The 23,356-nt window shown below is 46.8% G+C and overlaps 1 protein-coding gene across 1 annotated transcript in view; it reads right to left on the bottom strand.

The window, feature by feature from the left end:
* The window catches only part of LOC308676118 (F-box/LRR-repeat protein 19-like), a 29,647-nt gene extending 8,020 nt beyond the window's left edge, over positions 1-21,627 (bottom strand). Inside the window, exons 1-8 of the mRNA XM_081341854.1 lie at positions 21,559-21,627; positions 15,862-16,066; positions 13,888-14,031; positions 13,713-13,799; positions 12,257-12,466; positions 10,065-10,097; positions 8,844-8,984; positions 3,804-4,516 (exon numbers count right to left, since the gene is read on the bottom strand). Coding sequence (XP_081197980.1) covers positions 3,804-4,516; positions 8,844-8,984; positions 10,065-10,097; positions 12,257-12,466; positions 13,713-13,799; positions 13,888-14,031; positions 15,862-16,035 — 1,502 coding nt within the window. The 5' untranslated portion in view covers positions 16,036-16,066; positions 21,559-21,627. The remainder of the gene's footprint in view (positions 1-3,803; positions 4,517-8,843; positions 8,985-10,064; positions 10,098-12,256; positions 12,467-13,712; positions 13,800-13,887; positions 14,032-15,861; positions 16,067-21,558) is intronic.
* Positions 21,628-23,356: the final 1,729 nt, after the last annotated feature.

Below are 23,356 nucleotides of genomic sequence, written 5' to 3'. Positions count from 1 at the left end.
GAGAGTCGTTGGAGGTCTAGCCGATCCGAACCCGACCGGTTGCGGTTAAGAACCTATATTAGGTCTTATCTCGCAGCGATGAGGGTGGCGAGGTGTAATTACTTCTCCACCCTCATTGCGTCCGCAGATAATCGCCCGGCCGCCCTGTTTAGGGTGACTCGCTCACTTCTTAATCAGGAGGTGAGGGAGGATCCCTGGCAGGGTCGTGCCGAGGAATTTGGTCAACATCTGTCGGATAAAATCGCTCGGATTCGGACCGGTTTGGACTCCAACTGGGCAGAGTCAGGCGATCAGGACACGGGCGGTCTTGTCAATGTTACCTGGGAAGAGTTTGATTCTGTGACCCCTGATGAAGTGGACAGGATTATGGGGAGGCTGAGCTCCTCCACATGTTTGTTGGACCCGTGCCCTTCCTGGCTGGTTTATGCAGCCAGGGAGAGGACACGAGGCTGGCTCCAGGCGGTTATATCTGCTTCCTTGAGTGAGGGTTATTTCCCCACCGTCTTGAAGGAGGCGGTGGTGAGACCTCTCCTCAAGAAGCCTGCCTTGGACCCAGCTGTATTGAACAACTTTCGTCCAGTCTCCAACCTTCGCTTTCTTGCGAAGGTTGTTGAGAGTGTGGTGGCGCATCAGCTCCCTCTGGTCCTGGATGAAGCGGATTTTCTGGACCCCTACCAATCGGGTTTCAGGCCCGGGTACAGCACGGAGACGGCATTGGTCGCTCTGGTGAATGATCTCTGGAGGGCGCGGGACAGGGGATATTCCTCTGTCCTAGTCCTATTAGACCTCTCGGCGGCTTTCGATACCATCGACCATGGTATCTTGCTGCGGCGTCTCAGGGGATTGGGAGTGGGAGGCACAGTTCTTCAGTGGTTCTCCTCCTATCTCCTGGGACGCTCGCAGTCGGTGTTGGCAGGGGGGCAGAGATCGGCCCCTAGGTCTCTCGTTTGTGGAGTTCCTCAGGGGTCGGTTCTCTCGCCTCTCCTGTTCAACATCTACATGAAACCGCTGGGTGAGATCATTCGTGGTTTTGGAGTTGGGTATCATCAATATGCCAATGATACCCAACTTTTCTTTTCGACCCCAAACCACCCCAGTGATGCCCTCGCTGTGATGTCCCGTTGCCTGGAGGCGGTTCGGGTCTGGATGGGGAGGAACAGACTTCAACTCAACCCTGACAAGACTGAGTGGCTGTGCATTCCGGCATCCCGGGACATTCAAAATGTTCCATCTCTTTCTATGGGGGGTGAGCTCTTACCCCCCGTGGATAGGGCTCGCAACTTGGGAGTCCTCCTAGATTCACGGCTTACCCTGGAAGACCATATAGTGGCCGTGACTAGGGGGGCTTTCGCCCAGGTTCGCCTGGTGCGCCAGCTGCGGCCCTATCTGGACCGGGATGCCCTGTGCACGGTCACTCATGCGCTCGTGACCTCTCGTCTTGACTACTGTAATGCTCTCTACATGGGGCTTCCCTTGAAGACCACTCGGAGGCTCCAACTGGTACAGAATGCGGCCGCGAGAGTTGTCTTGGGAGTTTCCCGGTACTCCCATGTTACACCTTTGCTCCGCGAGCTGCATTGGTTACCAGTTGTCTTCCGGGTGAGGTTCAAGGTCTTGGTTATGATCTTTAAGTCCTTACATGGCATGGGTCCGGGTTACCTCAGGGACCACCTGCTGCCGGCGTCAACTCCCCTCCGCCCTGTGCGTTCCCACAGAGAGGGCCTCCTCAGGGTGCCTCCGGTAAGGGAATGCCGACTGGTGGCCCCCAGGGGAGAGCCTTCTCTGTGGGCGCTCCGGCACTATGGAATCAACTGCCGGTGGAGCTCCGGATGACATCAGACCTCCGAACCTTCCGTCGCGGCCTGAAGACCCACTTATTCGAATTAGCTGGTCTGGCCTGAAGGGGGAATATGGGCTTTTAAAATTGTTGTTTTTATTATTGTATTATTGTTTTTATTTGGGCATTGGTTTAATCTTATTTTAACTTTTGTATCGTAATTTATATATGCCCTGTGAACCGCCCTGAGTCCCTAGGGAGAAGGGCGGTATATAAATTAAATAAAACTAAACTAAACTAAACCATGATTTTTCTGTGTATAAGACGCTGCACTTTTTGAACAAGGTGCCTGCAGGAAAAAATAGCATCTTATACAAGGAAAAATATGTTAATGTCGAAAAATAAATGTAACGTTGTAGTTTTCTAATGTGTATAATAAAAGTTAAAAAGTTCTGTTTCTGTGAGTGGCTGTCATTGATAGCCAAATGGAGGTTTATTTCTGAATTGCCCTCGTACTAATGCAATCCAAAACTGCACTTCTACGTCTCATTGCTGGTTTATCTTCCAAAATCTTTTTTTACAAGTTGTGTTACCAAGCCAGGTATTCTTCTTTCCATCCCAGTACATTTGCTCTTTCTGAACAAAATTTAACTTATTTGGGTTAAATTTCATTGTGACTGTTTTCAGCAAATTTGCTCCACTTATCAGGGCTGAATTTCATTTCTCAAGGATATGTGACAGTCTCTCTTTCTTGGCTGCGTTAACTGCATTTTTGTGTGATTTTAGCCAGCTGCTGCATATTTTATTTTTTTCTATACACTTTTTACCTACTTTTAAATTGGTTAGCCTCCCATGCATTTGAAATGGTGATAGCAATCTAATAAAATGTACAAAATACATTACCCAAGAAAACAAAACAAAAAACTTTTGCCCTGGCCCCATCATCTACCGGGCTGTGTGGTCTCTGACATGCTATTCATCACTGGAGGTTTTTAAGAAGAGGCTAGACCAGGGGTAGGCAACCTCGGGTCTTTTATGACTCATGGACTTCAACTCCCAGAATTCCTGAGTCAGCATAGCTGACTCAGGAATTCTGGGAGTTGAAGTCCATGAGTCATAAAAGAGCCAAGGTTGCCTACCCCTGGGGTAGACAGTCACTTGTCTGAGACGGTATAGGTTCTCCTGCTTGAGGAGGGGGCTGGACTAGAAGAACTCCACGGTCCCCTCCAGCTTCTATTCTATTCTATTCTGTTCTGTTCTGTTCTGTTCTGTTCCGTTCCTATTCCTATTGCATTCAAAATGGAAACAGAGCCCTCTGCATAAAAGTTGGGTATCCCTATATTCAAGCTTTGATTCATTGATAAAGTAAAAGTAAAGGTTCCCCTGCACATGCATGCTAGTCGTTTCCGACTCTAAGGGCCGGTGCTCATCTCCGTTTCAAAGCCGAAGAGCCAGCGCTTGTCCGAGGACGTCTCCGTGGTCATGTGGCCGGCATGACTAGACGCCAAAGGCGCACAGAACTCTGTTACCTTCCCACCATAGTGGTCCCTACTTTTCTACTTGCATTTTTTTTACGTGCTTTCGAACTGCTAGGTTGGAAAAAGCTGGGACGAGTAACAAGTGCTCACTCTGATTCATTGATAGCCAGACTATATTCTGAGGGAGCACAAAGTTATTCAGAAGCAGGTACATAAGAGATTGCCTTTATCTATGTACAACTCTTTTGAGGTCAGCTGGAGCAGATGCATTACTGTACAGATTAGTCTTCAAACCTGACAATCTGCTTGTTGAACCCGAGGCTCCTATCTCACTGGAAGGAAGGCTGGCCAAAGGAAGTGGACCAAGACAGCCCTGAGGTCCGATGTTCATGGCAAGGAAATGGGCCAGGAGGCAGCCATCAAATTTTATCCCCTATTAATCAAACCACACAACGCACACACCCCGTGTTTCCCCCCCTCTGTTACTTCTCTAGGTTGCCAGGTCACCTCTTTTGCTCGCTAGCCCGCCCGCCCGCCTGCTCACTCACCAACGGCTCCATGTCCGGCACACCCTCATGCACACGCATAGCTCCCGATAGCTGAGGTACTGGAAGACGGCCAGCCAAACGTCCCGCTGCATGATGTGGTCAGAGCCGCTGTCCAAGGGGAGGGAGTCAGGTTCAGGGCTGTCTGGGGGAGGCCGGATCACGTGCCTCTCCAGCTGCAGCAGAGGCTTGGGAGGGGACGGCACCAAAGGCCAGTTAAGAAACTGAGTCCGGGCTACCATGCGGAGCCCTGTCTGTCCAGCAGGCCGGCCGGCTTTCCGGCCTCCGGCCTGCTGCTTGGCCCATTCGCTCCCCCGGCTGGACGGGCGATGATTGTTCTCTTTCTCCTGAGAGTTCGCCCGAGCTTTGGGCTGCTTCCCGTTCCGCGTCGTCTCTGAGCCGCCGTTGCGTCGCCCACCCTCCTCTTCGTCCTCCTCCTCCTCCTCCTCTTCCTCGCTGGTGCTGAAGCCCAGGGCAGCCAGGCGCTGCGAGCGGGTGGTTGGGGAGTTGGCTCGGCTCGACACCCCTCCGCTAGAACCGTCGGAGCCCCGGGAATCCGTGTCAGAATCCGAGTCTGAACTGGAACTGGAACTGCTGCTGTTCTTCACCCGCTCCAACATCTGGCACATCTGCTTGAAGCGCTCCAACTTCTCCCGCTGATGGGACTTGTCTGTCTGGGCAGAGGGCTCCAAAGGCCCAGGAGGTCCCTTTGGTTTCTGGCAAGAAAGGAAGGAGTTGTGGGGTGTGTGTATGTGTGTGAAAGATTTCATAACCTATTAAATACAGGGAGTCCTCGGCTTACGTCTGCTCATTTAGTGATCATTCAAAGTTAAAAAAGGCGCTGATAAAAATGACAGGTGACTGTTTTTTCACGCTTACGACCGGCGCAACATCCCCAGGGTCATGTGACGCAAATTCAGACGCTTGGCAACTGACTCATAATTATGACGGCTGCAAGGTCCTGGAGGGGTGGGGTGTGTGTGTGTGTCATGCGATCAGCTTTTGCGACCTCCTGACAAGCACAGCCAATGGGGAAACCGGATTCGCTTAACAACCGTCTTAAGGGACTGAACAACTGCAGTGATTCACTTAACAACTGCTGCAAGAAAGGTTGTTAACACGAGGCAAAACTCAACAGCTATCTCACTGTGCAAGAGAAATTTGGCTTAATTTGGCTTTTTGCAACCTCATCTCCTCCTCCTGGCTGACAGAATCTGTGTCTCCACTCAACTAATACAGCTACAGCCATCATGGGAGGAGGGGAAAGAGGACAGCAGCAGGAGAGGGGAACAACCTGTGAGCCTTGGTGGAGCAGTGGGCTAATGCCTCCTTAAGTAACACCAGCTGCCTGCAATTAGTGCAGGTTCTCATCCCACCAGGCTCAAGGTTGACTCAGCCTTCCATCCTTCCCAGGTAGGTAAAATGAGGACCCAGATTGTTGGGGGGCAATAAACTGACTTTGTAATAATGCCGCTTGGGGGCCCCCGAAAGCCCTAATAAGCAGGCATATACATAGAATGAAGGCTACTGCTAAGCTTGTAAGCCGCCCTGAGTCTTCGGAGAAAGGCGGGATATAAATGTAATAAAAATAAATAAATAAATAAATAAGGTCTTCTGAATGTCTTGGTCCTTAAGGGAGTCAACAACATTAAAACTAGAAATTTGGACTCTAAATATGAGACATCTTTAGGATACCTCTTACTTGTTCCTATAGACCACATGTCCCTTCCCAGGAAAAAGATGAAAAAGACGATAATACCACCGCACTCCAGTCAAGCCTTATCCACACTCCCTTTGATTTTTAGCTTGGCAAAACAGCCGGATATCAACGCGTTTTATAAATAAAATTCTCCAGCATGAGAAAGCATCCTTTAGTCGGTTCTCCAAATACGCTAACCACAGTTCATGGCTAGATAGTCAAGGTTACTATGACTGTGTTTATCCATGGGTTTGCCAAGCAAAAAGCATTTTGAAATTCTGGTCGGTCAGATCTGTAAGGGGAACATATGGTAGAAAAGTAAAATAAAGATATCCATGAAATAAACAAAAGCCGCCTGCAATTCCCCAGAGCTCAACTTTTAGAAGCAGTAGGCAATTGTTAAAGCCAACGGCAGACTCGAAGGCCAAGAACTGGGCTTTTAAGAAATGGGGTTTTTTTTATATGTTATGGCCTGCTCGAAGGGTTTATTATGGTAGAGAAATTATAAATCAAAAGCATGTAAAATCATGCCGTTCTCCTACAGACTAAAAATTTATTTTGCTGTTTCAGTGGAGTCTTGTATGCTACTCGGAGACACTTTCCGTGAGATGGGCAGCCGTATAAATTTGATTAAAAATCAAAATAAAGATGCTTCTATCCTTGATGGCCTTCAAGGAGGAGAGCATTTCTTTCCCATCTGGTGCATCTATGCCCACTTGAGATCATTCAGCAGGATGCTGGCCAGATCCAGAGAAAGAGGCTCATTACTTCCACAATGGCTAGGGCATGGGTAGGCAACCTTGGCTCTTTTATGACTCGTGGACTTCAACTCCCAGAATTCCTGAGCCAGCCAAGCTGAGGAGAAAAAGAGAGGTAGCCATGCTGGCTCAGGAATTCTGGGAGTTGAAGTCCACGAGTCATAAAAGAGCCAAGGTTGCCTACCCCTGGCCTAGGCCTTAGGCCGCTTTATGGCTCGCGGACTTCAACTCCCAGAATTCCTGAGCCGGCCATGCTGAGGAGAAATGGAGAGGTTTCCATGCTGAGCCATGCTGGCTCAGGAATTCTGGGAGTTGAAGTCCACGAGTCATAAAAGAGCCAAGGTTGCCTATCCCTGGCCTAGGCCTTAGGCCGCTTTATGACTTGCGAACTTCAACTCCCAGAATTCCTGAGCCGGCCATGCTGAGGAGAAATGGAGAGGTTTCCATGCTGAGCCATGCTGGCTCAGGAATTCTGGGAGTTGAAATCCACGAGTCATAAAAGAGCCAAGGTTGCCTACCCCTGGCCTAGGCCTTAGGCCGCTTTATGACTCGCAGACTTCAACTCCCGGAATTCCCGAGCCAGCCATGCTGAGGGAAAAGGGAGAGGTTTCCAGGCTGAGCCATGCTGGCTCAGGAATTCTGGGAGTTGAAGTCCATGAGTCATAAAAGAGCCAAGGTTGCCTACCCCTGGCCTAGGCCTTAGGCCGCTTTATTCCTGAGCCACAGATATACACCTCTAAACCCCCATTCTAGTTCCTTGCTCAGAATGCGGTGTGCGAAAGCATGGTGGAAGCACTGGAACCAGGGGATGTGAATCTTGTGTAGTTTTTTTTTTAAAAAAATCCCATTTTTATCCCGCCCTTCTCCGAAGACTCAGGGTGGCTTACAATCTAAGTACAAATCAATGTGCTTAGCAATAGCCTTCATTCTATGTATATGCCTGCTTATTAGGGCTTTCGGGGGCCTCCAAGCGGCATTATTACAAAGTCAGCTTATTGCCCCCAACAATCTGGGTCCTCATTTTACCTACCTCGGAAGGATGGAAGGCTGAGTCAACCTTGAGCTTGGTGGGATGCGAACCTGCACTAATTGCAGGCAGCTGGTGTTACTTAAGGAGGCATTAGCCCACTGCTCCACCAAGGCTCTTACAAGTTACTGGAATCAACCCTGCACTCGTAACAGATTGGTTCCCAGTGGTTCCCAATCTTTTCTATACCCCGTGCCCCTAGAACGCTTCTGATATATTCTCACGCCCCTTACAAAAGTTCGAAATAACGGCAACAAATTATGCACACTATAATTGTGCAAAAAACCAAGTTTTCACACTCCCTGGAATATCGTCTCGCACCCCCCCCCCGGTTGGGAACCCCTGGGTTAAACAAACCACAGCTGGATGGGTTCATACAACGTATTCAGCCACAAACCAGAAGTGGGCAGCCACAGCCTTCAAACCCATATGCTCATGTGGGAAAGTCGTGCAGACGAGTGTGATGCCTTGAAAGACCGCCAGCAAGGTTTAAAAAAAAAACGACAAGCAAAAACTCCCAAACTTCCCTCCCAAACTAGGTGGACATGAATAAAGTGGATTCGCCCACTTTGTTTCTATTTCACAGACACAAACATGCATGCGCGCACACACCAATACTAAGCACAGCCCTCGGCCACCAGAATTATAACTGACAAAACGGAACAGCTGGGTTACCCCCAAGAGGCTAAGTCAAAGGCAAGCGATGGGACTCAACAAAGCTAAGCGGAATCGCAAAACGGGCCTGAAAAGGAAATAGCTCTCCGCTGCCATGCCAAGCCCAGGGCTAGGAGGAGGAGTAAACAGAAGGCAACTCTGAGCAGAGACCACCAACTCCTCCTTTTAGGCAGCACAGTAAATTAAACCTTTGGGGGTCAAATGCACACTCTTACATGTCGCAAGACAAGGTGAACTCAAGGTAAACAGGAACACACCCGCCCCTAACAATGGCGGCTGCCCAGCTTGGCAGCCAAGTGGTCATTCACGATTAGGGAAGGGGGCAGAACACTAGTGGCCCACATCTGCACTTTCTACTGTTCCCCTGCAACCCATGAGCCCAAACACTCATGGTGGCCTGGTCGAGCAGCTGAGCTGTATCCCCACTTCTTCAGAAGCTATTCAGACTAAAATCTTTAAAAGTGACGAATCGTTGCAATTGAATTAGCTAAAACTACAGTTTGCTTTCGTAAATTTTACCTGGTTAGGCTTGCCTGACTCGCTACGCCAATGCAAAACGAGCTAGATTGTGGCTTACAGCAGGGGTCCCCAACCCCTCGGCGGCGGACCAGCACCAGTTCACGACGTGCCAGAAACTGAGCTGCTCAAACAAGCAAAGCCTCATCCATGCATGTGCGAAGGGTGCAGGCAACACGCAAAAACACACACACACGCACCCCTCGTCCGTGAAAAAAGCTCTCGTCACGCAACCGATCCCTGGCGTCCAAAAGATCGGGGACCGCTGGTTTAGGGCACTGTGTGAATGCAGCCACCCTCTCTTGCCCCAGACTTGCCAAGGTCTTAAGTAAGGGCAACAATTTCTGCCTGGGGTATGAGCTGCTCACCTCTAAGTCACTGGCTGTGATCTGGCTCAGGTGAATAGACGGGTGGGAGATGGCCCCCTTCACCTCGAAGTCACCGCCGCCCATGCGGCTCCAGGTCTGCATGGAATCCAATTTGTTTCCATCAAGTGGTTGCTCAGCGCCCTGCAAAAAAAAAAAGCACGCATGCAGAAATGAAACTGGCTGTGGGAAGAAAAAAAGAAAAAAAAGCAAGTGAAAAGGCGAGTGAGAGGCGCGAGTCAGCTTCTTTCACGCAGCTTTTTTTTTTTAAAAGAGCACCGTGTTCCATCAGCCGCTTTGCAAAGCTGGACACAGCAGCTGCCTGCAAAGGTGGCCAGGACTGAGTCGGGGGACCCTTGGACGGCCCTGGAGGGTTGTGAAAATTGCTTCTGATACTGGCGCCAAAATAAAAAAAAAGACATCTTTTGATGACTCAGCTCTTGGGAAAAGGGCCAAAGTTTCACAAGAATTGGCAACGAGATGTCAGCCATTACTTAATAAATAAGTAAGTAAATAGGATTGTGGGGCGGGGGGAGGGCTTGTGGATGCCCTGAGGGTAAAATATCCCTCTGGCAATGATCTGCCTGGAGAAAAAGACTTGAGAACCACATTGTACCGCAGTCTTCCTCAGCTTCCAGACATACTTAATTCCCGCTCTTATTAGCCCCGGCAAGATCGGGCCCTGAACAATGCGCCAGCGCAAAGCTAATGTCATCTAAGCACACCCTCTGCATGGGGTCCTTGGTTTACGACCACTTGTTTAGCGATCAAAGTTACAATGGGCCTTTAAAAAAGGGACTTTTCACACTGACCAGGGTTGTAGCATCCCTGTGGTCACGTGATCAGAATTCGGACGCTTGGCAACTGGCACGTGTGTATAACAGTTGCAGTGTCCTGGGGTGGGTGGGGTAGGGGGGAGGTCAAGTGATCCCCTTTTGCGACCTTCTGACAAGCAAAAGTCAATGGGGAAACCAGATTCACTTAACAACCGCGTTACTAACCAAAGGACTGCAGTGATTCACTTAACAACTGTGGCAAGGAAAGTTGTAAAATGGGGATCCCCAGATGGGTCCATGACCTGCCTGGCTCTTATATCAGGAAAATTCTTCCTTTTCTTTTCTTTTCTTTTTCTTTAACTTGGCATCTTATCCAGGGGCCCTTCTTTGCATAATGAAATCCAGCCAGGTGAGGGGAAAAAAAAACAAAAAAACCTAAACCACTCACCTTTTTCAAATGTTTTTCCCGGGTACCTTTTAACTGGGAAGAGAAAGAAAGAACAAATGTGAGAATTATAGACCAGAGCACGTTACTTAAAAGTAACCTCTTCCGTTATCAAAAGGAAGGAATTTGGAGTTGAGAATATTGGGGGGGGGAACCTGGAGAGCCAAATTAAGCACTTAAAAAGTTCAGAGATCCAGAATGTTTTTCCACTGGCTAGGGAATTCTGGGAGTTAAAAAGTCCACGAGCCTTAAAGTGGCCAAGTTGGACACACACACACACACACACACACCCTGATTTTGTGCACAGGCAAAAAAAGGATGACTTGCTAACACATTTTTTTTGAGTTGTCAGAGCTTTCCCAGAATGAAAGTGGGCAAAACCACCTGGAGAACTGGGCTCCCAGTCTGACCAATTTTGTTGGGACTGTGACCCTCAGCATGCCGCACATAAGCCCAGGGTGACTCTCAGATCCGCAGCACTTAACATATCCATAATCCAGAGATTCCTACTTTTAAGACTGGAGTGGAAAGAGGTGTAGTTTGTAGAAGGAATACAAACTGGGATAGTGCATTAGGGTTAGAGGCAGAAAGTCGTAAGGCAAGAATGGTGTTAGTTAGCATGGTGACTTCAGAGAAGTAGGAAGTTTCACTTGATCATCAACTTTGGCAACAGTAGTACCAAGACCGCAAATTAGGATGTAGCCATGTGATCTCAATGGATATGGATCACCCATGCTCCCCCAAATGTCACTTATTAACAGTTATTTGTATGCCGCATATTCAGCTGGCAATAAAACAACAGAAGCATTGCTAAAACCATTTAACAACCAACCCCGTAACAACTTCTGTTGCCCAAGCCAACAGTTGCCCCAACAAATATGCTATCCACCACTCCCCCACCAAAAAAAAAAACTTTGCGGAGAAGCATAGCCTTGACTGCTTTGCTAATTAACAGTTAGAACAGAGAAGTGAAAACAACCGAATTGGGATCAAGTAACAGATGTCAAGAACTTTTGGAAGGGAAGTGGAGTAGACACAACAATGATAACAAAATTGACATCATTAGGAGGCATAAGGGTGTTTGGAGACAAAGGGACAAGAACAAAGCTTTGGGTCTTCAAAGCCTCACTGCAACGGCCCAGGAGCCTGTCAGGCACAGATCTGACGGGTAAAAAAAAAAAGTGGGGGATTTTTGGACTACATGGGAAAAGTTGAAGAGAGCTAAACAGATCAAACAAAATTACTTGGCCACAATGAAGAATTAAGTGAGTGGAAAAGGCTACCACAAACTGCAATGGAGACTGTCAAGCCGAGGTGAAGCGATTGGATATCCGTGCTGTACGCTGAGTCTATCAAACACATTCCTGATGACTGTTTCTTTATACCCCTCTTGTAAATCTGCTGAGATCATCTAGCTGACTAGCGTAAGAAATAAGACCTTAGGACAGTCTAGGGAGAATCTTGCTGGCAGCTTCCCTGTCCGCTGTATGGATTGGAGGACACTGCCTTTCATCTCTAGCCAACATACCCAGGATGCTGAAGAAATGCCTAGTGACCCTGTGGTGGCGAACCTATGGCACCCGTGCCACAGGTGGCACGCAGAGCCCTCTCTGTGGGCACGCGCGCCGTCTCCCCAGTCCTAGGCCCTCAGCTGGGTATTATAAAACCATTTTTTGCTTTAGGCCTCCATCACCGTGTGCCAAAAAAAAAGGTTCAATCAATCAATCAATTTCATCTTCTCGCGGGGAAAAAAAAGATCTCGCAAAGTTGGAATTGATTGATGGAACTTTTTAGTCCTACCCAGTCTGCCGTTACCACCGCAGCCATGCCCACCCAATGGGCCACGCCCACCCAATGGGCCATGCCCACCCGGCACCCGACGATACATAAGTGGGTTTTGCGTTGCAGTTTGGGTACTCAGTCTCTAAAAGGTTTGCCGTCATTGGCCCTAGTCTGACGTGTCAAGGAAGTTTTAAGCTCACCTGACGAGGGCAGATCGACTAGTCCAGGGGTAGGCAACCTCGGCTCTTTTATGACTCAAGGACTTCAACTCCCAGAATTCTGGGAGTTGAAGTCCATGAGTCATAAAAGAGCCGAGGTTGCCTACCCCTGGACTAGGCTAAAGGGCGAGAAAGATCCCAGACTGGCAGACACATGAGGCCTAAAAGTCATAGGCTGAGCCCGTGGCCATTCACCTTTTTCTTGGGTCCCGTCTCAGGGGCCGGGATCTCCTTTTTGCGCTTGTGAGCACCCGTCTGGACCGGACTCTCCTCAGAGGGTGGCGGGGGCAAAGGCGGCGCTGGTGGCAACTTCTTCTTGTTCTGAGCGGGTTCGTCGGTCAGCTTCCACCGGACCCCTTCCTCACCGTTGTCCGAACGCCGCTTCCCTGTGCCATCCCCCGAATCCTGAGTGGGTAGGCAGGAGAGAGGCAGGAGAAACCGGCTCACACACACACACTGCGGGCAGCTTCCCCTTTTTGAGTCACATTTGGCTAAATCAGCCACAAAGGGATGTCTTCCCCAGGCACGCTCGGTCAATAACAAACCACCGTATTATGGCTCAACCCAACCTATCCAATCCTCACCAATCCTCTTAGGACGTTGCTCGGAGGCAGCGCTGAGGAAAGCAGGCCAGAGAGGGATTTTATGGATGGCACATCACACGGAGCCAAATACTTTTTTTCTGCACAAAGACCTCTAAGCAGAGGACTCTCTCTCTCAAGAGAGAGACCGTCCTCATCCTCACAGGTAGTCCTTGACTTATGACCATTAACGGAGCCTGGGATTGCAGTCCGTAAGTTGTGCCAGTTGTTAAGCAGGTCATTGCATGACTGACCCTATTTGACGATATTTTTTTTTTGTTGGGATCGTTCAGCGAATGTGGTAGTTAAGCAGACTCATTGTCTGCAATGGGCATTTTTTATTTTTTTGTGCCAGAAACCTGAAGTAAATGCCGGTTCCCAGCCAAAAAAAGAAAGCCATAAATCATGGCCACATGACTGCAGGATGCTGCAAATGATCATGGTGGGAAGAGGCAGAAAAACGTCCAAAATGTGATCACATATAACTGGAGAAGAAAGGTGGTAGTCGTAAGAACCTTTCGGGGGTCCATTGGTAACTCTGAACAGTCGCTAAGCGACCAATTATAAGTAGAGGACTACCGTGTCTTAGCTACAGAGGATTATTATTCTTCACATCAAGGGGGGGGAAACTATAGAAAAAGGGTGTCAGTCCAAGGTGTGGCTGTGAATAATGAGAGCACAAAATAAGAAAATACTCCAGGAGTATTAATTGTTAGAACAATTAAATCAGTGGAACAATTTGCCTCCAGAATTTGTGAATTCTACAACACTGGAAGTTTTAAAGAAGTGACTGGACAGCTATTTGTCTGAAATGGTATAGGCTTTCCTACCTGAAGAGGGGGTTGAACTAGATGACCTCCAAGGTCCCTTCCAACTTATTATTATGATGATGATGGAGACCCAAATGGGCCCTCCTATGTCTCCCCCTCCCGCTTTGCCCTGGCTTCAAAGCCAATGACACTGTGGGGCTTCTACCCCACCCACTCTTTGATTCTCCCTTCTCTAGGATGCTGTTTCCCCCCCCCCCGCCACACACACACACACACACACACACAAACCAAACTACCTACTTTCATTGATTTGCCTTCTCTCTTGCACTTGGGACATTCCCAGCAGTTTGGAATTTCATTGTTGATGACCCCTTCAGCGATTCCCATCTGCAAAGAGAAAGACCAGTGGAGGTGAAGGAAGTGGGTGAGACACTCCTGAGAGGGGCCGCAATTTTCTAGTGGCTTCTCCTCTCACCTTCAAGCAGCCTGGATGCACAATCTCGTTGCAAATGGTACACTCCATGAGTGACAGGTTGAACTTCTCCTCTTCAGCCTCCACGGTGTCCTCTTTCCCGGCCTCCCCACAGACTAGGCACACGGCCGTGTGAGGTAGAACTGGCTGCAAGGAGACAGGAGTCAGAAGTAAGTGATACAAAATCAAGCAGGAAAGCTCTTCCTACCCCTAGTAGACATCCATCATCTTTCCTGGAGGCAGCCGAGTCGGGGGAGGCCAGTCGGGACACCGGCCGCAAACCCTCCTGTGCCCACCTTTTATGGCAGGGCTCTTCAAACTTGGAACCTTTTATGACTTGCGGACTTCAACTCCCAGAATTCCTCAGCCAGGCACGAGAAATTCTGGGAGTTGAACTCCACAAGTCATAAAAGGGCCAAGTTTGAAGACACCCCCCCTGGTTTTATAGCAATGAGTAAAGCTGCACTTAAGACGTTACAAATTCCAAAGGAAGGGCGGCTTTCAGTTCTCGTCCCGTAGGAAGTGTTCCAAACAGGGTGCTTCCAGCTTAAAATATTTTCAGCGTGAAACGTTTTGCACCTCTTGCTTTTAAAATGTTTATGTTTATGTTTATGTTTATTGGACTTATATACCGCCCTTCTCCCGTAGGACTCAGGGCGGTTCACAAGGAATTTAAAATAACAATACAAATTACAAAAGTTAAGAACAATTGAAATAATTAAATTTAGTCCTTGAATAAAATATAAAACCCCTGTTAAAACTCCAATTAAAACCCAATTAAAATAAAATTACAATTAAAATTCTCAGTCCTGGCTGGAAAGCTCAAAGAGCCAGGTCTTCAGGTCCCGGCGGAATGAACGAAGGTCAGGGGCAGTCCTGAGCTCTACGGGCAGCTGTAAGGGCTAGAAAGAAATAGGACAAGATAGAAAAAGGAGACGGGAGGAGGGGCTCACAGCAGCCTAGTGGATGAAACGTGACTTCAGTCACGCAAGATACCACGGAGCTCTACACCTGATTTTTCAAAGCAACTTCAGACGTGGAGAAAAGATCTTGGATGACTCAGTTTCTGGACTGCACCGTGTCAGGGAAGGGGAGTTGTATGTGGGAATGTTCAAGAAAGAAATGGCTGCATGCAGAAAGCTAACGTATGAACTGGGCAACCACCTTAACCTCCCAGCTTTTTCGACACAATATGGATCGTTTCTTCATTTTGCGCAGTACATCTCTTATTTTCCTGTTTTTACTTGCAGCTCTCGGCAGATTTGAAAGATGCAGGAAAAGCTAAGGATTCGCAATATTAAACCACACCAGTCTGCAGACAAGAACTAAATGGAAAAACCAGTAGTGTCAAGAAAACTAGTTGAAACTCTTCGGGCAAATTAACTTTCCAGGAACTTTAAAGATTTTTTTTTAAAATCCACTGAGAAATATATGCAAACCCTAGAATCGGGATCCTGAATACAGTTTAGGGATGAAATGTGCATTCTTTTCCTTTTTATTTAGGCTGTCGGAGAGCTGGAGGCAAAACACGTGTCTCTGTTTCTTTTCTATTCCAATTTGACGATTTGGGGATAGGTAGAAGAGGCATGGCAGATCTGGAGCACATTTTTTTTCCACCCTCAACAGGATGAGGGATCTGTGCCCTACGACAACTCGCCACGGCCAACTTGCCGTGGGACAAGAGTGTCACTAATATTGAAGAAATAGCGGAACAGAATCATTGAAGACAGGTTGTCATAGGAGGGACAAAATGAAATGTGAATGACAAAAATTAAAATATTTTTAAAATTATTTTAAATAATTGAATTGAATTATTGATTTGTCCCGCAACGAGTTGGCCATGTTGAGTTGTTCCCCAGTGAGTTGGCCGGGGGGAGCTGGGTGCTAGGCGGGAGTAGAAAAGCCAGACTTTGCACGCAACAGAAATCCGTGACACGGGTGACCGTCAGCGTTGGCTGCCCTGTTTCTCTCACTCACCGCTGTGCACTGCCTCTGCAGGCAGGACTGCTTCATGCGTCCAGGACCCCCAAACTTCTTCATGTCCTTGCAGAAATGGCACTCCCCACACTCTGATCGCAAGCACGCTTTACACTTCCGGCACCGCGTCCGCCGCCGGCGAGCTCCAGCCCCTGCCCCTTTGCTGGACGACATTGGCTACGTCCCGCTTCAGCTACTCTCTGGGCTGCAAGGAGGGAAGGCAAAAGAGGCAAACCAGGCAGGTAAATATGGGGGTCCAGATTGGCAAGCTGAAACTGGCAGTGAAGAGAAGGATGTGCAATACGAAGGAATCAAGATTCTCATTATCAAGGTAGCCCTCGATTTGCAACAGTTCAGTGATCGTTCAAAGTTACAACGACACTGAAAAGGTTGACGTATGACCATTTCCCCCACTTACGACTACTGCAGCTTCCCTTTGGTCCTGTGATCAAAATTCAAGATGCTTGGCAACTGATTCAGTTGCAGTGTGCTGGGGTCATGTGATCACCCTTTGGGACCCGGATTCACTTAACGAGCATTTTACTAACTTAACAACTGCAGTGATTCACTTAACAACTGTGGCAAAAAAGTGGGGCAGAATTCACTTAACAAATGTTTTGCTTAGCAACAGAAATTCTGGGGCTCAATTGTGGTCGTAAGTTGAGGACTACCTGTATATGCATTAGGGAGAAAAAGAAAACACATTGCAAGGAGAAATACGTCCTGCGATCAAAGGCACACATGATCAGCCGTCACCAACGTTGGGCAAGGGGAAAAAAATAAAAATAAAATTAAGCACAGCAAAATGAATTTGAGTTAAGAAAAATTGCATCTCTTTTTGATTTAGAAGACTGGTTTAAAATCAGTTGTACAACTAGTTCTCAACCTATGACTACAATTGACCCCAATTTTTATTCAGTTTTGTCCTATTTTACGACATTTCTTGCCACAGTTGTTAAATGAATCACTGCAGCTGACACATTAGTAACCTGGTTGTGAGGTGACTCTGGCTTCCCCACTGACTTTGCGTGACCTTTGCGGGGATCGCGTGACCCAGGGACACTGCGAAAGTCATAAATACATGCCAGTTGCCAAGCGTCTGAATTTTGCTCATGTGACCATGGGGAAGATGCAACAGTCGTTAAGTGTGAAAAGCAGTCATAAGTACAAACCAGTTGCCAAGCATCTGAATTCTGATCATCATGGGGATGCTGGAAAAGCTATAACTATGAAAAATGGTCATAAAAAACTTTTTTCAAGTGCCGCTATAACTTTGAAGTCACTAAATGGACTGTTGTAATTCGAGGACTATCCCAAGCAAAATAGTTGAGATGATATTAACTAGCACACTGATCAAAGAACCATCAGTTCTATGAAAAAAGAGCCAAATCTAAAGGAATACAGAGTTGGATTTAGTTCTAGCAGTGCCATCCAACACCATTTTCAAGTGTCATTCTCAAGTTTTCAGTTGATCACAGATCATGAGTTGTCCTCGTCTTGTGTGAACACTGAGGGTTATGCAAAGAGCTCAAAGGCAGGAACTACTGGATAGCAAAGCAGAATTTCTCTGCTACCTCAACCTTGGATAATTTAGGACAATGTTTCTCAACCTTGGCAGCTTGAAAACATCTGGCTGGGGAATTCTGGAAGCTGGAAATCCACATATCTATAAGTTGCCAAGTATGAGACACACTGGTTTAGGAGCTAGCTTGGTGAAAACTCCTACCTCATTAAAGAACTCTGGGACTGCCTAATAGTTGTTTAAGAAACATTGGTTTAATCCAGCGATTTTCAACCTTGGCAGCTTTTAAGATGTGTGGAGGTCAACTCCGAGAATTCCCTAGTCTGAAGGTCATACATCTTAAAGTTGCCAAGTTTGAAAAACACTGAATTAATCGAAGAGCAGAATAGGCTACTCCTTATACTGCTACATACAACAATGCTCATTCAGTTCTGCAACAGGAGAAATTACCCAAACTCACTGGAAGACGGTCTTGACGAGCACAGAGAAACAGTTTTCCTGTCAAGAACAACATCAAAACTTTTGCGTGTTCCTCAAAAACCTATTTGGGTGTCAGGGATAAACTATTTTGCTAGAGCAGGAAAAAAAATGATTTTTTTTTAATAGTCGCCTAATTTCCAAGACATTTTCTCTACTAGGGTATAGCTAAAAACAAGAGGTCAGTCTTAACTACATCATGGTTACAAAGGTGGCAAAAGTAAAAATAGATTTGTGACAGGTATTGTGCAAATTCTGTTCTCCAAGATGAACATATCATGGCAACTGCTGCTGTCCAGGTGAGGTGAATAAAATCCAATCATGTTTTTCCAAAAACATTTATACAGTTAGTCCTCGACTTAACGACAACTGAGCCCAAAATTTCTGTTGTTAAGCAAGACAGTTGTTAAGTGAATTTTGCCCCATATTATGACCTTTCTTGCCACGGTTGTTCAAGTTAATCCCTGCAGTTGTTAAATTACTTAACACAGTTGTTAAGTGAACCTGGCTTCCCCATTGACTTTGCTTGTCAGGTGGCCACAAAAGCTGATCACATGACCCCAGGACACTGCAACCGTCATAAATATGAACCAGTCTTAAGGGCATACGATACACACAACCATTCATATTTGGTTCTGATCAGTGCTTTTTTTGTAAAAGAAAAAGGTGCCGGAACTCAGACATGTCATACAACCCGCCTTGCCTACCCTACAAGGTTCCATCCAAAAAAGGTGCCGGAACTCCGTTCTGAGCGTTTTATGAGAAAAAAAAGCCCTGGTTCTGATAGCCCCCCTTAGGCATAGCATTCTGAGCACCATTGTGGGCAAAACATTTGGTGGAACTGTATTATATGACACTGAATATAATCACCTATAGCCCCTGTATATGAAGCAGTTAATGCCATCAGTTTTCACCTTGTTAGGGAGTTCAGAGAGATAAACCCATACAGATTACAGGCGATGTATAATAATGCTGTAGGTGGTTAAAAAGAAATTGGACTTAATTAAGACTCTTTGAGGGAGATGGGCAGCTCAGAAATGTCTCTCTCTGTGTGTGTGTGTGTGTGTGTGTGTGTGTGTGTGTGTGTGTGTGTGTGTGTGTGATAGAGAGAGCGGGGGGGGGGAAATCCAATATTTCTATTATGTTAAATCAAATGATAGGGCTTTTTTATTTTTCTGCCGTCTCCTCTCACAATGTAACAGAAGTCACCAGGGTTTATAGATATTCGAGGGTGCTCATGAGACATAAGATTCTCACAAACACCGTTTCATGAAAGAAGCCAAAAAAAAGTAAATAGGCCAATTTTTCCCAAGACACAACAAACAGGAAGGAGGCATAAGAGGAGACACGAATCTATAAGTTAAATAAAAAGAGCTGTTTTCTGTATTGCTTTAGAATAGTTTCGAGATATGCAGATTCTGTTTTGATGTCATTACCCAAAACAGGACTCTCAAATAATAACAACAATAATAATAATTATATCCCTGACAGCAATTATTTCAATCTTATGAGAGGCAATATAAAGAAAGAAAAAAAGAATAAATTTGTTGTGCAAATGAAGAAGAGTACTATGATATCCCAGAAATCCTTAGAACCATTTTTTTAAAAAAAAAATTTCCCAGGAATATAGACATGCCAAATTAGAGGCTTAATAGGGAAACGCAAATAAAAATCAGACACAAAGCTGAAATTTATTCTAGCCCACTGTTTCTCAATTGCAGCAGGGTTAAATGTGTGGACTTCAACTCCCAGAATTCCTCAGTCAGCATGCTGGGAGTTGAAGCCCACGTTATCTTGCCGGCATCGACTTCCCTCCGCCCTGTGCCGGCATCGACTTCCCTCCGCCCTGTGCGTTCCCACAGAGAGGGCCTCCTCAGGGTGCCACCGGTCAGAGAATGTCGACTGGTGGCCCCCAGGGGGAGATCCTTCTCTGTGGGCGCCCCGGAGCTATGGAATCAGCTCCCGGTTGAGCTCCGGACGGCGCCCGACCTTCGCTCCTTTCGCCGCGAGCTAAAAACATACTTTTTTGAACAAGCTGGCCTGGCCTGATGGGGGGATCGGGGGCTATTTATTAGGTTTTAAATATCTATTTTAGTATGTGGGCATTTATTTAATTTAGTTTTAACTTTTGTAATTTGTATTTTTATTCTTGCCCTGTTCACCGCCCTGAGTCCTGCGGGAGAAGGGCGGTATAGAAATATTATTAAAATAAAAAAATAAAAATAAAAAATCTTAACGTCTCCAAGATTGAAAAACACTGGTCCAGACTGATTACAAAGTGCAGCTGAAAAGGTGAAAGTGGAATTTGAGGAAAGTGTCAGGAGGAGACTGAGATAGGGCGGACCGGCAAGGACAAGGAAGACCAAAAAAAATCAACTGGAAATTTTGCAGATCAATCCTCAGTTAGATATACCTTGCAGACCTGTCAATCAGAAAGTCTGTGAATTATGGAGTCCAACGGCAAGGCATCTAGAAGGCAAAAGCGTTCTCTCTGCCTTTTTTTTTTTAAATCGCCTAACAGAAAAGCAATATATTTCTCAGGAATTTTTTTTCTGATATTCAGAAAGCTAACAGAAGGATGGAATAAAGGAAAAACAGGAATTCAGAAGGAAGCGAGCAAAGCAACTTTCTGTTATCAAATGCAACTACTACAAACGATAAGCTTACATATAAAAACCACCACTGATGAGTGTGTGGCTTAATAACCTAAGAAAAAAGACACAATTCAGGAACCTCTCTACCACTGTAACGTAGGCCCTTCAAGGGAGGTCTGAACCAAACATCAAAGATGGGTGGCTCTGATGACTTTTTTTAATCCTATTTTTTACATGAATAACCAACGGCATTTAGGTCTTATCACTGCCAACCAATGGTATGAGGCGGACAGGAGAATACAGGATGCTACCAGGTCAGGGAAAAAAATTATTTCAGACTTTATGAGAGAAAAATACAGTGGCCATTTTCAAATCCCAAGCTGCTTTTTTCCAGTTTCTATTTTTTTTAAAAAAGCAAAAAAACAAACAAACATGCAATTTGGCCCTTTAATTTTATTTGCCATTTTAGCATATGGCACGGCCCTTAGATATTTGACTACGAGAGGGGGGAAGGGACACTGCAAAAAGAATTAACTAAACTGGGGACACATCTCATCTGAGGCTCAGAAATGAAATAAAATTCCAGGCTGAAACGGGAAAATAGTGAAGGACTAAAATAAAAGGCAAACGTTGTGAAGAGGAGATGATGATGCCTTCATACGCTGGCATGGGGTCTGCGTGTTCGGTTCAGCAGCATCCCAACAGAGCTGGGAAAAAAACCTATTAATTTCTTAGAAGGAAGAAGGGGAGAGAAGGAGACTCAATGGTATCTATAGTGAATAAAACCGTTTTCTATTTCTAAGAAAAATAAAATAAAAACCTAAGCGTGGGCTATTCTGAGGATTAACCCAGGAGAGAGCAAGAGATAAGTAGGTAGAAAAAGAAGGCACGTAGAAAGAGAATGAATGAGGATGAATGACTCTCTCTCTCTCTGCCCGGCTTGAGCTCCCCGTACTCATCCTAGCTAACATTTACACACATTCTATTGATGGAACATTTTGTCTCCTACCATCATTTCACCTCACCCCCTCCCTCTTTCTTCCAAGCAGGCGAAACACTGAAAGAGAAAACAAATGTAGGTATAAAGGAACTTGGCTCCGATACCTCATCACGCCCTGGCCTGGCTTCAGAGCTGACAGGCCCGGTCTTGGCAAGGGTTCCCACACACCTCAACCTGGCCTTCCATGATGCCAGTTGCTGGGTTCCCCCTCAATTCTCTCCGCCAGCTGCAACCAGCTTGACACATCTTTTCTGCTTTCCCTCCCGTTGAAAAGCCTTTAAGTCAAGCTGTTTGGTGGCGGCGGATCCTCCTCCGCTCAAATCCTTCTGGATCACACCGCTTCCTGACGGACATAACCGGAGCCATCCTCTGTAGAGGGCCCCCTGAAATCGGCTTGGAAAGGCACCTCCCCTCTCTTCTCTTCCTTTCCTTCTCCCCCTCCCCGGTTAAAACATGAGAAATACACAGAGGCAAGAGCGTTTTACGGCTGGTAATTCCTTCCCCTGGAAATCATAGAGGAGAAACTTTGGTTCCACGTTTGCCCCCGCGTACCCCAAGCCACACTGCTCGTCCCCTCTTCTTCCTATCTCTCAGCTCAAGTCGGACCTAGAGGTGACCAGATCCCTTGAAAAAAACACCTGGCAAAATGATACACCCTAATCTTTCTTATTTTCCCTTTAGCGGGGCGAACAACAACAAAAATCTAAACACTCAAGGTGACAGAAGAGAAGCTGGAAAGGAAAGAATATCCAAGAAAACAAAACAACAAAGGAGATTAAAATGAATAAGAAAAGGGGGAAAACAATAGTAGATCAGGCATGGGAGGGGGGGCGAGGAAGGAGAGGCAACAGAAGCAGCTCTAGATTCTACCCTCAGCAAAAAATATTTGTGCAACCAGCCTGATAGCTTAACATCCCTCCCTGGCTTCTGCATCTGAGTTGTTGTGATGCTTTCACATGCTGTGTGCGTTCACCCACAATCTACCATGTACAAATCTGTATTTTGGGAAGTGGGTTTGCAAAGCATGGGCAGTCCTGCTCAAAACACTGAGCTCCACAGGGTTGGAAGGAGAAGAGCTAATTAATTTGGAATGGGGAGATTAAGGTAGGGGGAGGGCAGGGAGAAAGAATGTGCCCCTAAAAAAGAAGAAGAGAGAGACAGGGGTTTTATTCCTTGAAAAAAAACAACATTATTTGGCAAAGCCAATGGGGGGGAGGGGGAGGAGGCAGTGGAAGGATACAGACTTACCTTTGGGAAGCGCATCTAGGCACCAAAGACTCTTCCCCGTCCATCAGCAGCCTCCAAGAGAGAAAAGATGCAGCACAGCTTACAATTGTTACACACATCTACACACAACCCAGGCAGACACCAGCAAAAAGGTGCCCAGAGGATGGGAGGAGAATTGGAGGCAGGAGCCCCCCTCCCCGATCCTAAAAACCCAATGAAAGGCTTGGAAGTAAGGTAGGGGAGATGGGTTACTCACCTGCTGTGTGGCCATGGGGTGGATGGCGATTCTAATGCTGGATTTGTTGTCATGGTGGGAAGTGAGGGTGAGGGGGGGGAGAAGAGATCCAGCCAGTTGCTGAAGGAGCTGTGTGTGCGTGAGGCTCCGAGTCTCTCCCCCCACCTCCAACCAAAATGAGGAGTGGGGAGGAAAAAGGGGAAGAGGGGGGCGGGACAATCTCCCCAAAGAGGCTATTATAAATTCATAGCAGCGGTTCCCCCCCACACACACACCTCTCCCCCTCTCCAGTTCTACCCTCCACTATTTCCTGCTTTGCCCTTGGGAGAAAACAAGGGAATGATATGTGGGAGAGTTCTGCCCCCACACACACACACCGTGCGGTAATCAGAGAGGAAGCTAACACGCTGTGACACACACACACACACACACCCCTACTC

Source organism: Vipera berus (genome assembly GCF_964194415.1).
Source record: "Vipera berus genome assembly, chromosome: W".
Taxonomy (NCBI): domain Eukaryota; kingdom Metazoa; phylum Chordata; class Lepidosauria; order Squamata; family Viperidae; genus Vipera; species Vipera berus.
This window is presented reverse-complemented; position numbering and strand designations above follow the sequence as displayed.